Source organism: Saimiri boliviensis, chromosome 2 (genome assembly GCF_048565385.1).
Source record: "Saimiri boliviensis isolate mSaiBol1 chromosome 2, mSaiBol1.pri, whole genome shotgun sequence".
NCBI lineage: Eukaryota > Metazoa > Chordata > Mammalia > Primates > Cebidae > Saimiri > Saimiri boliviensis.
In genome coordinates this window covers 162,043,881-162,057,177 of record NC_133450.1, presented here as the reverse complement: position 1 = coordinate 162,057,177, position 13,297 = coordinate 162,043,881, and the positions used below count along the sequence as shown (strand labels likewise).

The following is a 13,297-nucleotide window of genomic DNA, read 5'->3' as shown; positions in this document are numbered from 1 at the left end:
TTTAGTATCTGACAGTATGTCTGAAGTCTAACACCAGGTCATGGATGAATGAAAGCCTGGCTTAAATTTTGGAGAAAGTGCACAGGGGTGTGACTTGAGCCAGGCAGAGAAGGCAAAGTGATCCCAAGACAGGCCTCCAGTCCTTGAGAGTACCTTGATATGATCACTTTACAACTTGATCCTTAGTTCTGAAACTTGAAGGAGAGCTGTTTTCTGGAAAGCTCACTTTCATTAGTTGTGTGATCTCAGTGGCCATGTAATGAAGCTGTGATGACGAAATGCTACCATCATTCTGAGAGGACCAGATTTTCAGGGTCATCAACCTCCCTGGCCCTCCATTGTCTGTGTGTCTGTGCCTTACTTTCCTACTGACCGACATAGCACCTTTTTTTGGATATGTTAATTCACAGATTTTTAAAAGACATGTTGATATATATTATAATGTTTAGAATATAATACATTTCAAGATGTATCATGGTTGAATTGTGTAATACTCAAGCAATAGAATAACTCTATGGTTTTATTTCCAAAGCACTGAAAAGAAAAAAGAAATTATGACCTAATTACATTTAATATTTCAATCACAGCCTTAAATATTATAAATTATATGTGATACACAAGATTAAAAGTCACGTCTATAGAATGTATTTTCAGTGTGTAAAATTAGTTCATTTACTTTGATCATAATTGAATACATATCCAATCACAATTGAATACATATCCAGCCAGCTTATGTACTGTACTTTCCTTCCGTCTACAGTGCTGCCTTAGGATAAAGAAAAAGCGGTTATCTGAATGGGCTAAATTGTTGGTTTATTACAGAGCACAGTAAATGTGTGCTGAGAAACACATTCTCTGCTTTCTTCCTTTTTCTCTCTCCTGCGTGGCGCCATAAGTAAGCTGAATGATGGTGAATCATGGTAAAGTCAGCTACGTTCTCTCATTCTGGATTCAATATCTCATTGCTGTATCAACATTGTTAGATAATTGGAGATAGGTACTGCATTGCAGAAATTTATCTTTACCTTTTCCCACCCACCTATTCATGTGATAGAGTCTGTAAGTGGACTTAGTTTTTAGTAGAGACTGATTTCTGTCTCTGTCTCTGTTTCTCTCTCTTTCTCTCTCTCTCTCTCTCTCTCCCTCCCTCCCTCCCTCCCTTTCTCTCTCTTTCTCCCTCTCTCTCTCTCCCTCCCTCCGTCTCTCCATCTCTCTATCCCTTCCTCCCCCCACCTACATGTACACACCTGACTCTGATGGTTATGACACTGTCATGAAGCTTGCCTGGATATAGATGTGAATATGAGGAAGTTAAGTAGGACCAGCTCTACCTTGGGGTGGCCATGTAATTTCTTGCCCAAACTGAGACACTTTGAGAGTGAGAAAGGGTCCTATAAATAACTATGCTGTGATAATAGGTATGAACTGGGATGTAGGGACTACCTAACTGAAACTCAGCTGATTTTGGAGTTTTATTCTGGAGTATTTATTCTTCCATTTGATCATGATCCTTCCATTCTCCCTACAACTCCCAACATAAGTGGCTTTGAGATCTTTGGGAAGCAAAACTGTTCAAACAAATCAAAAAACAAAAACAACTATTGTATTAAAATGGCCAGCTAATTGTAGAAACCTATACTGCTGTCAGAAAATTGGGTCATATGGTCTTTACAGAACTGTCATTGTCAAGTAGCCATTATGTGTTACTTCCAAATAGTAAGTAGATATGTAAAAGTTGGAAGACAGTGTACAAAAGGCTGTCACAGGTGATAGCTTAGAATGAATTTCAAATAAATGAAAGTCAGAGATGGCTTTTATGAATTAGGTTGCAGCCACTTTTGAGCTGGGAGCCATCCTGTTTGTTTAAAATTATTTTTTATACCTCTGGTCTATTTTAATGTATATTTGTTTTATCAGACCTTTAGAGGGAAAATTTTTTTAACTACTTCTTAGGTTCTAAGGTAAAAGTAATAGTTGTTGTGTATCCTGCCTGTAATGCATCTTAGCTATTCATTCCATAGATACCTTTTAAAATTCACCATATATTAAACATAGAATGTACAATATCAGTTAAATCACAACCCCATAGTAGTGTTCTCAAGTGATTCCGTTATTTCCAGAGGTCTAATGTATAAAATCATCAATGCACTGATATTTTTCCTAATATTTAACTTAGAATAGTCTCTAATTTTACAATATAAAACTAATATACATGTTTTAAAAACTTGTCTTTGAAAGTAATCTTTTAGTTTAGAAAGATACTAAACTCTTAAAATTCTAGATTGTGTTAATTTGTTCTAACCTTTCTAGTTTATCACGTGTAAGAGATAAATATACATGACATTTTAAGTTGTAAATACTTTCTAAGGCACTTGAGCACCATGGTTATAAGTAGTAATGATCATTCTGTGTGTCTTCTTTAATTGGAAGCCTATATTTAGTATGGTATATTGCTACCTTACCTGCAAGGACTAATAATATTAATGGCATGGGGTTGTTTGAATATATACTGTGCTCAAAAGGCACATGTGTATAGTCATGTTGTTCAGTCAGAGAGTTGTACTAAATACATTCTGTATGACATGGGGTACAGGAGTTTTTGAAGTGATTATTTGGGATTTTCTCTGTTTCTGAGTAATGTTTGGGAGAAAACATTATTCTTACTTATCTCATTTTGGATGTAGAATTTTTATCTCTTTCTAAATGAGGAAATGACATTTGAAATGCATTGACTGAACATTAAGAAAAGTTTATTTATGTTTCAACTTAGAAATTCAGCTCTTTCCCTCACCCCCATCTGAAACTAAACATGGAAAAAGAAACAAAGACTTAATAAAGAAACTTTGTGTTAAATGACAAGCAAAGCAATGCTAAAGGCCCATAATACATCTGTGTTTAGGATGCAAAGTAAAAATAATAGGAAGAAAAACAGTTATGTTTAAAATTAGCTTAGGCATTTTCATATTTGATTAAAAGAATTACTGTTATCACTTAAACTAATCTGACTTGATAAAATGAAGAGGATGATTTATCTTAACAATTTTCCTTAGAGTGTTGCTTAAATGATGTTGTAATATCAGTCACACAACAGCCGTGAAACCGAGCTATTCATTCATAATTTGTTTTCTTTTGAATCTACTTGCGTACTGGGTTTTCTAAATGGTCAAGTTTCTATTATCATGCGAAATGCAAAAAGTGAGAAACATACGCAGCTGTGCTGTTTTTTGTTATCTCTGCCAGAAAAGTAAATCAGGTTCCAAATTATATAGATGGATGTATAAGCTAAGTAGGAGAGCAGAAATAGATTTATTTGTATAAATTGGGCAGACGCCTCAGTTTTACGCTTTAATATCAAAAAAGACACAGCTAGCATCAAGGAGAAAGCAGACATTCCTTGGAAGCTACGACTGTCTTTGATCAGGATGTTCTTATACAAGTCACTGGGTAGAGAGAAGAGAAGGTAAAACATCTAGCATTCTTTTAATGATAACTTTGCATCAGGTGCTTTACACTTAATACTTTGGAATCGATACAGATGTGTCAGCATTTACAAAGAGCATTCATCTGGTTAATTTGGTGCCAAAAACTGGTGGCTTGTTTTCCATGGAAAAGGAACAATGCAGCTCTGAATTATTTAGTTTAATACTGCACATTGATTGTATTTGCTAGATAATTTTGTCTGTTAACTCAATAATATACTCTTTAATGTTGCCATACTCTTTAATGTTTCTAGGTGTGCACAACCTATTTTAATGTTTTGTTTAATGAGATGGGGTCTTGCTGTGTGGCCCAGGCTGGACTCAAACTCCAGGGCTCAAGCAGTCCTCCTGCCTCAGCCTCCTGAGTAGAGTAGGTGAGATTATAGGCACATGCCACCTCACCAGGATCCTCTTTAATTATTACATATCATAGTCTATAAGTGATTTGCAGATCAAGGGACTTCTTTTTATAAACAGTTGTAATTAAGTTTTACCATTTCACACCACATTGTCTATTTAACAAAGAAGTTTAATAAATTTCTAATAACATTTTCTTGCCCCAGACTGCCTGGAAATTCTTTAATACTTTTTGCTTTTTCAAATAATATTAGAAATTCTAATCTGTGAATTAATTGTATTTGTAAAGTGATTTCCAAGGATACACTCTTTCCTTAAGAAATTCAACTATGTAGAACTCAAAGATGTGAGGAAATAAAAAGAACATAACCTATAAATCTGTCCATCTCTTTCTTATTATTCACTTTATTTGATATAGGAGATAAATAGCTAAAAATGAAAACATTAAGATTGAGATATTTCACTGCTCTTACCACATTGTCTTTGGAAACTAGAAATGTCTTTCTTCTGCATTTAGTAATATTCAGGAAAATGTTTAGCATATTAAAAAGCAGTGTATAGTGCTGGATGTGGTGGCTCATGCCTGTAATCCCAGCACTTTGGGAGGCCAATTCAAGTGGATCACTAGAGGTCAAGAGTTTGAGAGCAGCCTAGCCTGTCTACTAAAAAGTCAGAAATTAGCCCATGGTGATGCATGCCTGTTAATCCATCTACTTGAGAGGCTGAGGTAGGAGATTTGCTTGAACCCGGGAGGCGGAGGTTACGGTGAGCTGAGATCATGTCACTGCATTCCAGCCTGGGTGACAGAGTCAGGATCCTGCCACATACACACAAAAAAAGTATATAGTAAAAAATACAGTTATTTAAATCTTCAGTCTTAAAGTAGTATGTTCTTTATTGAACTCTTAGGTGGAACAATCTCCCAAAAGTAATCTTTTCTACAGTCACATCCTAAAATAATAAAACAGCTTATCTGAATTCTAGAGAGTACATCATGTTGCCCTACTGAGTTAAAAAAGAATTCAGTATTTTTGTTTTTCTTGTTATTGTTTGTCATCATTTTTAATCCACATTAGATTAGGATAATTCTAATATACTTCTGGAAGTAAATGGCATCCTCAGTGAAATAAACTAACTCATCTTTAGTACTGTGATATAATTTAGAATAAGTTGTTTATCAAAGTTTGCCTCAAATGTTTACCCACTTCCCATGAATGAATAATTTACTATGAGCATGTTTTATTCTTTTGCTTTCCTGCATATCAATTCTAATAATATATATTATTGTTTTAAGTAATTTTCTATAAGTATTTGTTATATTGTGTGTTAGAGTCACAATTTCAAATGAAACCATTAGACAACAGCTAAAGTTGATGCATTTTGTCACTTACCTGAAGCCAGAATTTTAACTGTGTACAAAAATATGTGACTGAAAGACTTCTTGATGTCTTCAGTGAGTGTGGTATGTTAATACATTTTCTACATCTTTTCTACTACTAATGGTGGGGCACTCCCACATCCATCCATTTGTTAATACTGAGAGTCTTGAAAAGTCTCTATTTCAATCCTTCACACTCTAATGGTGGCCTAGATCAGAGGTGCTCTTACAGAAAGAAACTCGGTAAGATTTGATAACTAATTGGATAAAAAGAGATAAGAGAAAATGAGGACATACAGCTGACACTGGGATGACATTATTAGGGAAAGGGAACACAGAGCAAACAGACCCAAGTTACCTGACCAGCCAGAGCTAATCAGGGGCAGCCAGAAAGCAAGCACTCTGTTCTCTGACTTCCAGATTCTGTTCACCACTCGACTTTCCACCCCTTCCTCACATTTCAGTTTCTAAAACATCATAGGATTCAACTGAACCCACACTCTTCTCTTTGACAAAAGTATTCATTATGCCAATTGCAGGCTTTTACTAATTGTGCAAAATATAGCCCTTCCCGTCTATGCAAACATGATCTTTTCCAAATGGGCATATATTAATTTACCAGTTTCAAACAGAGAAGAGAAAGACTATAAATGAATGAAAATTTTAAAAGGTTTAATTGCTGAAACACACAGTCAATGGTAGATTGCTCTACTAAACTTCAGAAAGGATTTGAGAATATCTCAGAGGCAACCACATTAGGAACCAAATGAGCCTACTGATGGGGAGCTATGTGAAAAGATAGTGTTTCTCTGGAAGTTAAGGTTACTGAAAGTTCAATTCCCTGGAAAAAGAATGGTTAGTCTGACCCATGGTTTGACTAGTGAAGTCACTGGTCTCTTCCTTCTATATAATTAAATTTTTGTTAGTTGTTTTAAAAACACACAAAAACAGAAGGAATCTTTTTTTTTGTGGTTTCTCTTTGATGAATTTCTAAAGGGAATATTTTGAGGTTTTTCTGTTGGTGGGATGAGGGAAAGTGAAACACAGCAACTATTGTTGTGTGGTGTTTTCCATATTGAATTATATTTTTCTTCTGGGTAAAAAGGTTGAATTTTGCCCAATGATTAAAGGACTTTGCTTTAAGATAATGACTTCAGTGTTACTGAGAAAGGTTACTCCCATATCAGGATATAATTTTACTCAATGACTGTAATCTGATTGTGTGCAAGTTTATGATCACCCTCTTGCTTGGGGTTTAGAATTACAAATAGAGTTCAGCAGTACTGCACAGATTTTTGTTCCCAGTGCATTGTGTTTCAAGATAATAGTTGAAAGGTAAGTGTGTAACCTTCAAGGAATCTTCAAGGAGAAGATTCAGGATTCCTTTAAGATTCCTTGAAGGTTACACACTTAATAGAGAGGAAGAATCTTATGGTGGCTGAGCCCTCAGCCTGCAGGGCCAGAATGTGTGGACTCCGAGTCTGACTTCTCTCCCTGCTAGCTGTTTGACCCTGAGAAAGTTATTTGACTTCTCTATACCTCAGTTTCCTTATCTGCAGAACCATAATCATAATGACAACTACTTCTAGGGTCTTTGAGAAGATAAATTAGTTAGTATGTACAAAGCACAGAGAAAACATAGTAAATGTTATCTAGGTATTAGTTACTATAACTATTGGATATAAATATTTATATTTTAATTCTGAATTTTTATCAAGAATACAACGCACACCTCTAATCCATCTGCTGTATATAGCTTATTTTTCCAAATACCAAGTTTGAGACCAAGTTCTAGTTGATTTTAAAAAAAGGATTAGAACTTTCAGGCCATCAAGTTAAAGACTAACTACATGCAAAGTATTTTATATTAGCAAATATCTCCTTGAGACTTTCCCATTCTTCTTTAAATCACTCATGGTAGGATTTTTTTTCTTCCCTTGGGTCCTTTTTCTGAGTAAAGGAAGCCTTTGAATTGAAGATCTATTGTTAGCATTAGAAAGATCTAGTGAAAAGCTGCCGTGGGGAGGATCCTAGTGCCCCCTGCGCAGACAGGGAAGTAGTGCAAATTGGTTTGGCTTGTTGGTAAGATTTTAGATGCTATATAGGGTTCATTCAGTGTCTGTTTTTCAAGGTGGTTTTTGATTGGTTGGAGATTAACAAAAGTTAATACGATGAAGTAGCATTTTTGTTTGTGAATCCTGTGATAACTTACGAATTTCATATCGTATATAAAAGTGTTTTAATCAACTTTTAGTTGAATGAATCTAGCTTGCTTTATTTCTAACTCGCAAAATTCTCCACAATGGAGAATGAAGAAAGCCTGGCCAGGATTTCAGCTCGGGCAGGTAAAACTTCATATTGAGTGCTAGGAAGGCAAGGGGATCCCACAGAAGGTTATCTGGGTAGACGGAGCTGAGTAGACGTAACTATGAGTCAAGCTCAGGAAAACCAGACACTAGCAACAGCAGACCCAAAAGAAGGAATTGAGTCCATTAGGAACAAAGGTACTAATTTCAAATTGTTTTGAATAACTGATATTAGGGTAACCTCAGCTTAATTTTACAGTAAAAAAAAAAAAGATGCATTCATTGGCAGGGTGAACTGACCAAAAATACAGAGTGAAGTGAAAGTCAACTTTTATATTCCTCAGGGTCTACATTATTCTTTCTTCATTTTGGCCATTTCACTCCTAATAGGACAGCAGTAAGAGAAGCTTGAGAACAGAGAGGCAAAGCAACTGTGTCCGTCACCAGCAATTAGGGTCTTACTTATTATCCGTGATATATTTGTCTTATTAACATGGATAATTGAAATTTGATTTTCCTCAACCAGTTTTATATATTTTTTGAAATGTAAAAAATCTGAGTATACCTCACCTACTTTCAGTTGTTATTCTACTTTACTGAGTTTACTGTTCTCAGCATTCTGACAAGCTCCAAAAATAATGACCTGTGTTGTGTTTTGTTAAACGTTCAGTCAGACAGATAGATACAGATGGATGAGTGCTGTGTTGCACAAAGACAAGTCGGCATTATTTAATCAATGTTTGTTTGATCCATGTAAAACGAGTATAAATGTAAGCTGCATCCCATCTGTTTTATCATCCCTGTGAAGCTAGCCTCATTTTTAAAACTTGGTTTCTTATGTAATTGCCCCAGAATGACACAGGATGATAAGTTGGGAAGAAATACCATTTGGACTGGTGAGATAAAGGATAGTGATGTGTAGGTGTGTTTCATAAGTTGAGCTTTTTCCTTTTGCGGTGGCATTCTGGATAGTTAAGTAGCATCCTGGCTTAGTCATTACTGGCTGTTAATGATCGGCTGAGCTTTGGAATCACACAGACCAGGGTTTAAGGGTAACTATATGAATCTAGCCATGTGAGCTTAGCCAAATTACTTAAATACCGAGTACCACAGAGCCTGTCATGGAGAAGGCCCTCTATAAGAATAGCTAATCTTTCTTTACTTCAATTTTCTCACCTGCTAAATGGAAAAAACGATACCTACCTCATAACAATTGTGAAAATTAAGCATAATTCTTCATATAAAGCATAATGACCTAGCACATATTATTGTAATTATCCTGCTGTTATTTGTTGGTCTTCATCTCCTGGGCCACACTTTAAACCTGAGCATATTATCTAACATATGGGGCATACAACTCATGTTTCTATTACTTTTTAAAGTCTTCGATGTAGGTATGAAATAATCCTACAGAAGGCTGAAAACATAGCTAGAGTGGAAATGGACATGAGTTAACAGTGTCTCTCAGTTAATAGATGCAATTTCATTACTATAAGTAAATGCATACCATCTTATACATCTGTGGGTGATCTTAGTCTAAGTACAACAAGGATGTAAGAGGGAGTAATATCTTCTACCAAAAGCACTGTAGATATATCAGTGAGCTTAGTAGCTTCTTAGGAGGTTTAAATGATGTGTAAGAAGCTTATGTATCCAATAATGTTCATCACTACAAAGTGGAATACCAGTGGTAGTTATAATTTCATGGTCACATACTTAATCACTAAGCCATATGATAATAGATGTTAAGTATTATAATTTTGAATACTGTACAATAAAGTTTCCATAATGTGTTCTCTAACTCCCATGTTATAGAGAGGAATTACTCTGTGATTTCTCTTTATGAACTTTTCTCAAAAACATTTATTCATCAATTCTATTCGTTTGCTTAAATAACACCTGTTGAACCATTTACTGAGCCAGGTATAGTATAGATGCAAAGATGGGAAAAGCTGCATAGGTAGGAATTTAGAATTTATGCTGTAGGTCACACAGAGACAGTGGAAGTTATTAAACAGGGAGCTAACCTGTCCAGAGCTATATTTTAGAAGATAACTTTGGCAGGACTATGAAGAGTGGATTGGAATAAGAGAGTAGAGAAGGGATTTCAGTCAGACAACAGATACCAGTGTTCCGGATGTAGGAAGTAGCAATGAGGTTGCAAATTTGAGAGGTTTTTAAGGCAGGCCTTCATCACTGAGGGGAAGTGCTCTGTGTGGACATGGTTCAAGGTTGACTTGAAGGCTTCCATCAGGGCATCTGAATGCTTCAGTGCCTTTGGCTCATAGGATGCTTGGGGAGAATTAAATCTGCAAGGGAGATGAAAAATTTCCCTGGAAGAGCTAACTAGAAAGCCCTTTAATTACATTATTTTTCAGACTCTAAGGTATGGATAATTATTAATATTTTCCTGAATACTGTTCAGTGATTGACTGTTTTATATATATAGATTAACACAGGCTAAGAAAGGAAAACAGTTTAATAATCTTTAGTAAATTTAGAGGCAGAAGTCTATACTGCTGAGAATTTTAGAATGGAGGCTATTCAAGACTACTAACAGACTTGACTCTTTACGCTTGTGAGTTTTACTGTTGTGCTGAATTCTCTGCCTTTTGAAAGAAAGTGTGAATATCTTTAATATTTTGATAGCTGTTGGATATGTTTTACTCTCAAGTTCTACATACGTACATTAAGGGCATTGAAAATACCCAACATCAAAAATAACTACTAAACATTCCATTAACATAATACAGTATCTTTACTTTAAAAAAAAATTTTACCTGGGTATAAAACTGTTTTATCATCACTGTTGAAAATTTGATTTTGATTATTTGAAATTATGTTTGTATAATTAATGAACTTGTGTTTCCATATATCAATGAAATTATAAATCTTAAAAGGTATCAGTATCCTATGATGAAAGAGAAAGTATTTTGATTTCCATAACATTTCAGGAAATTTGAGTCCTCTAGAATTATGTGATCAAACCTGAATTTAGTCTTGAAATAACGATTCTACTTAAATATTTCTAAATTACATACTTTATATCTGTGAGATATTTATTTTAGATTGTTGAATAAGTTTGGTTGAACTTCGCCATCAAAGGCATAAAATCAAAAAGAACTAATATTTATAAAAAGCAAATCATAAACATAATAAAACATAATGATAAATAGAAAAGATATAATCATAAATAGAAAAACAATTTGTCTGTACTGAGTTACATGTCATTAATCTAAGATGAGTATTAAATTTAACTGACCTCCCTTCTTTACTGTGAATATTAACTGTTTGAATCATACAATTTGCTTGTAATATTGGTCTTACTACGTTACGGAGAAACAGACAAAACCTTAAGTAGCCATTACGTTGTGAGCATTTAGGTAAAGAATGAACAGTAAAGCCTGTGTCCACTGAAGCCAGTGAAAGACCAGTCAACAGGTGAAGACTCAGCTTAGCTCCAGACAGGAAAGAATAGGGAAGAATGATCAATATAAAATAAGGTTACAGAGCCAGAAGGACTACTGAACCAAGATAACTTGTAAACTACAGCAGGAGAGAGGGAAATGGAAAAGTAAAAAATAAGAACCTGCCTTTCCAATAGTAACAGAACATCTATATTGATTTTCTTTTTCATTTGAATCAATGTTGGTGACTATCACTGTTCCTGCTACGATTAATCATTTTTTGTTATGCTGGTTATGTTAGTGTTCAGCTTCACAGTTAGGATCATCCTGATGAAGTATGGCTTCAGAATTTTCCTTTTAAATCATGTTTATTACTTGTGATAAATGCCTATAATCTGGTGTTTTTCAGTATTGATTTTGTGTGTCTGTGTTGTTTTTCTTTTAAAGTCAATTGACCCTGGCCAGCAGTTCACATGGGAGCATTCAAACTTGGAAGTAAACAAACCAAAGAATAGATACGCGAATGTGATCGCATATGATCATTCCCGGGTCCTCCTATCAGCTATAGAAGGTAAGGAAATGCAGACATTACTGATACCTTTCTTTTTATGGATGTGAGTATGTGCACTGAGAATATTGTTTTAGTGAAGTTATTAACCATCTATGAAAGGAAGTAGAATGGCCACGCCTGGTTGCTCACGCCTGTAATTCCTGCACTTTGGGAGGCCAAGGCCAGTGGATCTCCTGAGGTCAGGAGTTCGAGACTAGCCTGGCCAATATAGGGAAACCCCGTCTCTACTAAAAACACAAAAATTAGCCAGACATGGTGGTGGTTGCCTGTAATCCCAGCTATTCAGGAGGCTGAGGCAGGAGAATTGCTCGAACCCGGGAAGTGGAGGTTGCAGTGAACTGAGATCACGTCACTGTACTCCAGCCCCAGCCTGGTGACTGAGCGAGACTCCATCTCAAAAAAAAAAAAAAAAAAGTGTTTAAAATTTATAGATAGTTTTTTCCTACTTTTTCTCTCACACAAATATATAATACATAGGCACACAATAGCCCTGACACCATATGACAGAAGTGTGGATCTCTCATTACCTTCTTGCCTTTACCCTAGATGAAAGATTTGATAATGTAGTTGATGTTTTATATGGAAAGCAAATTGAGGTTGCCCATTTTACTGATGGTTGTTGGTTGTTATGAATGGACAGGTGATTGTCAGAAGAGGCCCATAAACTAAATGGTTGTTTGCTTGTAAATAAATCCGAATATCCACTGGGGACTGTGTAAAAGTTCAGAGTTGGTAATGTGGTAATTATATAAATTAAGTAGATTGGAATTGTCTAATTTGTGGACTGCTTGGTAATCTGTCTCTTAGAATTGCAGTAAGGAGTATGTTCCAGAGGGAACAACTCTTCCTAAAAGATGAGGGTTACTCCTCACATCAATCCAGCTTCATTAAAAATTCACGAAGCAGGTAGTTTCCATTCACCTGTTTCCAGTGATAAATCCCATTTGCATGGCATATGAAAACAACCAGAAGTTCGTGTTCAACACACAGTATTTCATTAGTTTTTCTGGCTGTAGCACATTGGATTGGAAAGTCCTTAGAAAATAGTTGAGGAGGCCACTTAAATCTTACCCTGTGTTTCAGTAGCCAACCTGGGTCACCCGTGTCACATGCCACGTTCACCCCCGTTGGTGCCCAGAAGAGTTTTATGGCCTCTTCATACTTGAAGCTTCACTGTTTACATTCTTGAAGATGTTTTATGAAACAAATTATACTAGCTTCAGACCCAATTCTGTTAAGGACTTTACAGTTGAAACATGTTTATCTGTAGTTATTCAAATACCTTTCCCTTTTTTCGGCTTCTGAAATCTCTGATGACCACTGCTCTATTTTGCAAATCTGACCACGTCTCCTACCTGCTTCCTCAATGTCCAAAATTTATTTGAAAGTGAAACTGTTTAAAAGCTTTCTCAGTAAGCACCATAGGCTATTAATACATTCGTTTCCAGTTTTTTGGGAAGAAAAACTATCTTTCAGCATTTGAACAGTCCTATACCTATGGCCCTCCCTACCTCACTGTGGCATTGTTTCACATATATATATTTAGTAAAATTCTCATAATAAATTTACTTTGGATGGTGGAAAATACTACAATCCCTTTTTTAGGCACCCAAAGATACTAGATGTTCAAGAGTTAGCCTTTTTCCACACTGAAAACAGTGATTTAAATTTATTGAAATGTTACCAATACTAGATCAGGCATAATAATGTCAAGTGAGTAATTGCTTCTTTTCAAATTCTGTTTAAAAACTGTAATTAATATTTGTGGATGATTACCTTACATTTATATGTTTCCCATT

The 13,297-nt window shown here is 35.4% G+C and overlaps 1 protein-coding gene across 42 annotated transcripts in view; it reads left to right on the top strand.

Moving 5' to 3' along the window:
- Positions 1-13,297, top strand: part of PTPRD (protein tyrosine phosphatase receptor type D) — a 2,307,989-nt gene that overhangs the window by 2,211,818 nt on the left and 82,874 nt on the right. For all 42 annotated transcript variants that reach the window (XM_074394799.1, XM_074394802.1, XM_074394800.1 and 39 more), the window contains one exon: positions 11,375-11,498. In XM_074394799.1, coding sequence (XP_074250900.1) covers positions 11,375-11,498 — 124 coding nt within the window. The remainder of the gene's footprint in view (positions 1-11,374; positions 11,499-13,297) is intronic.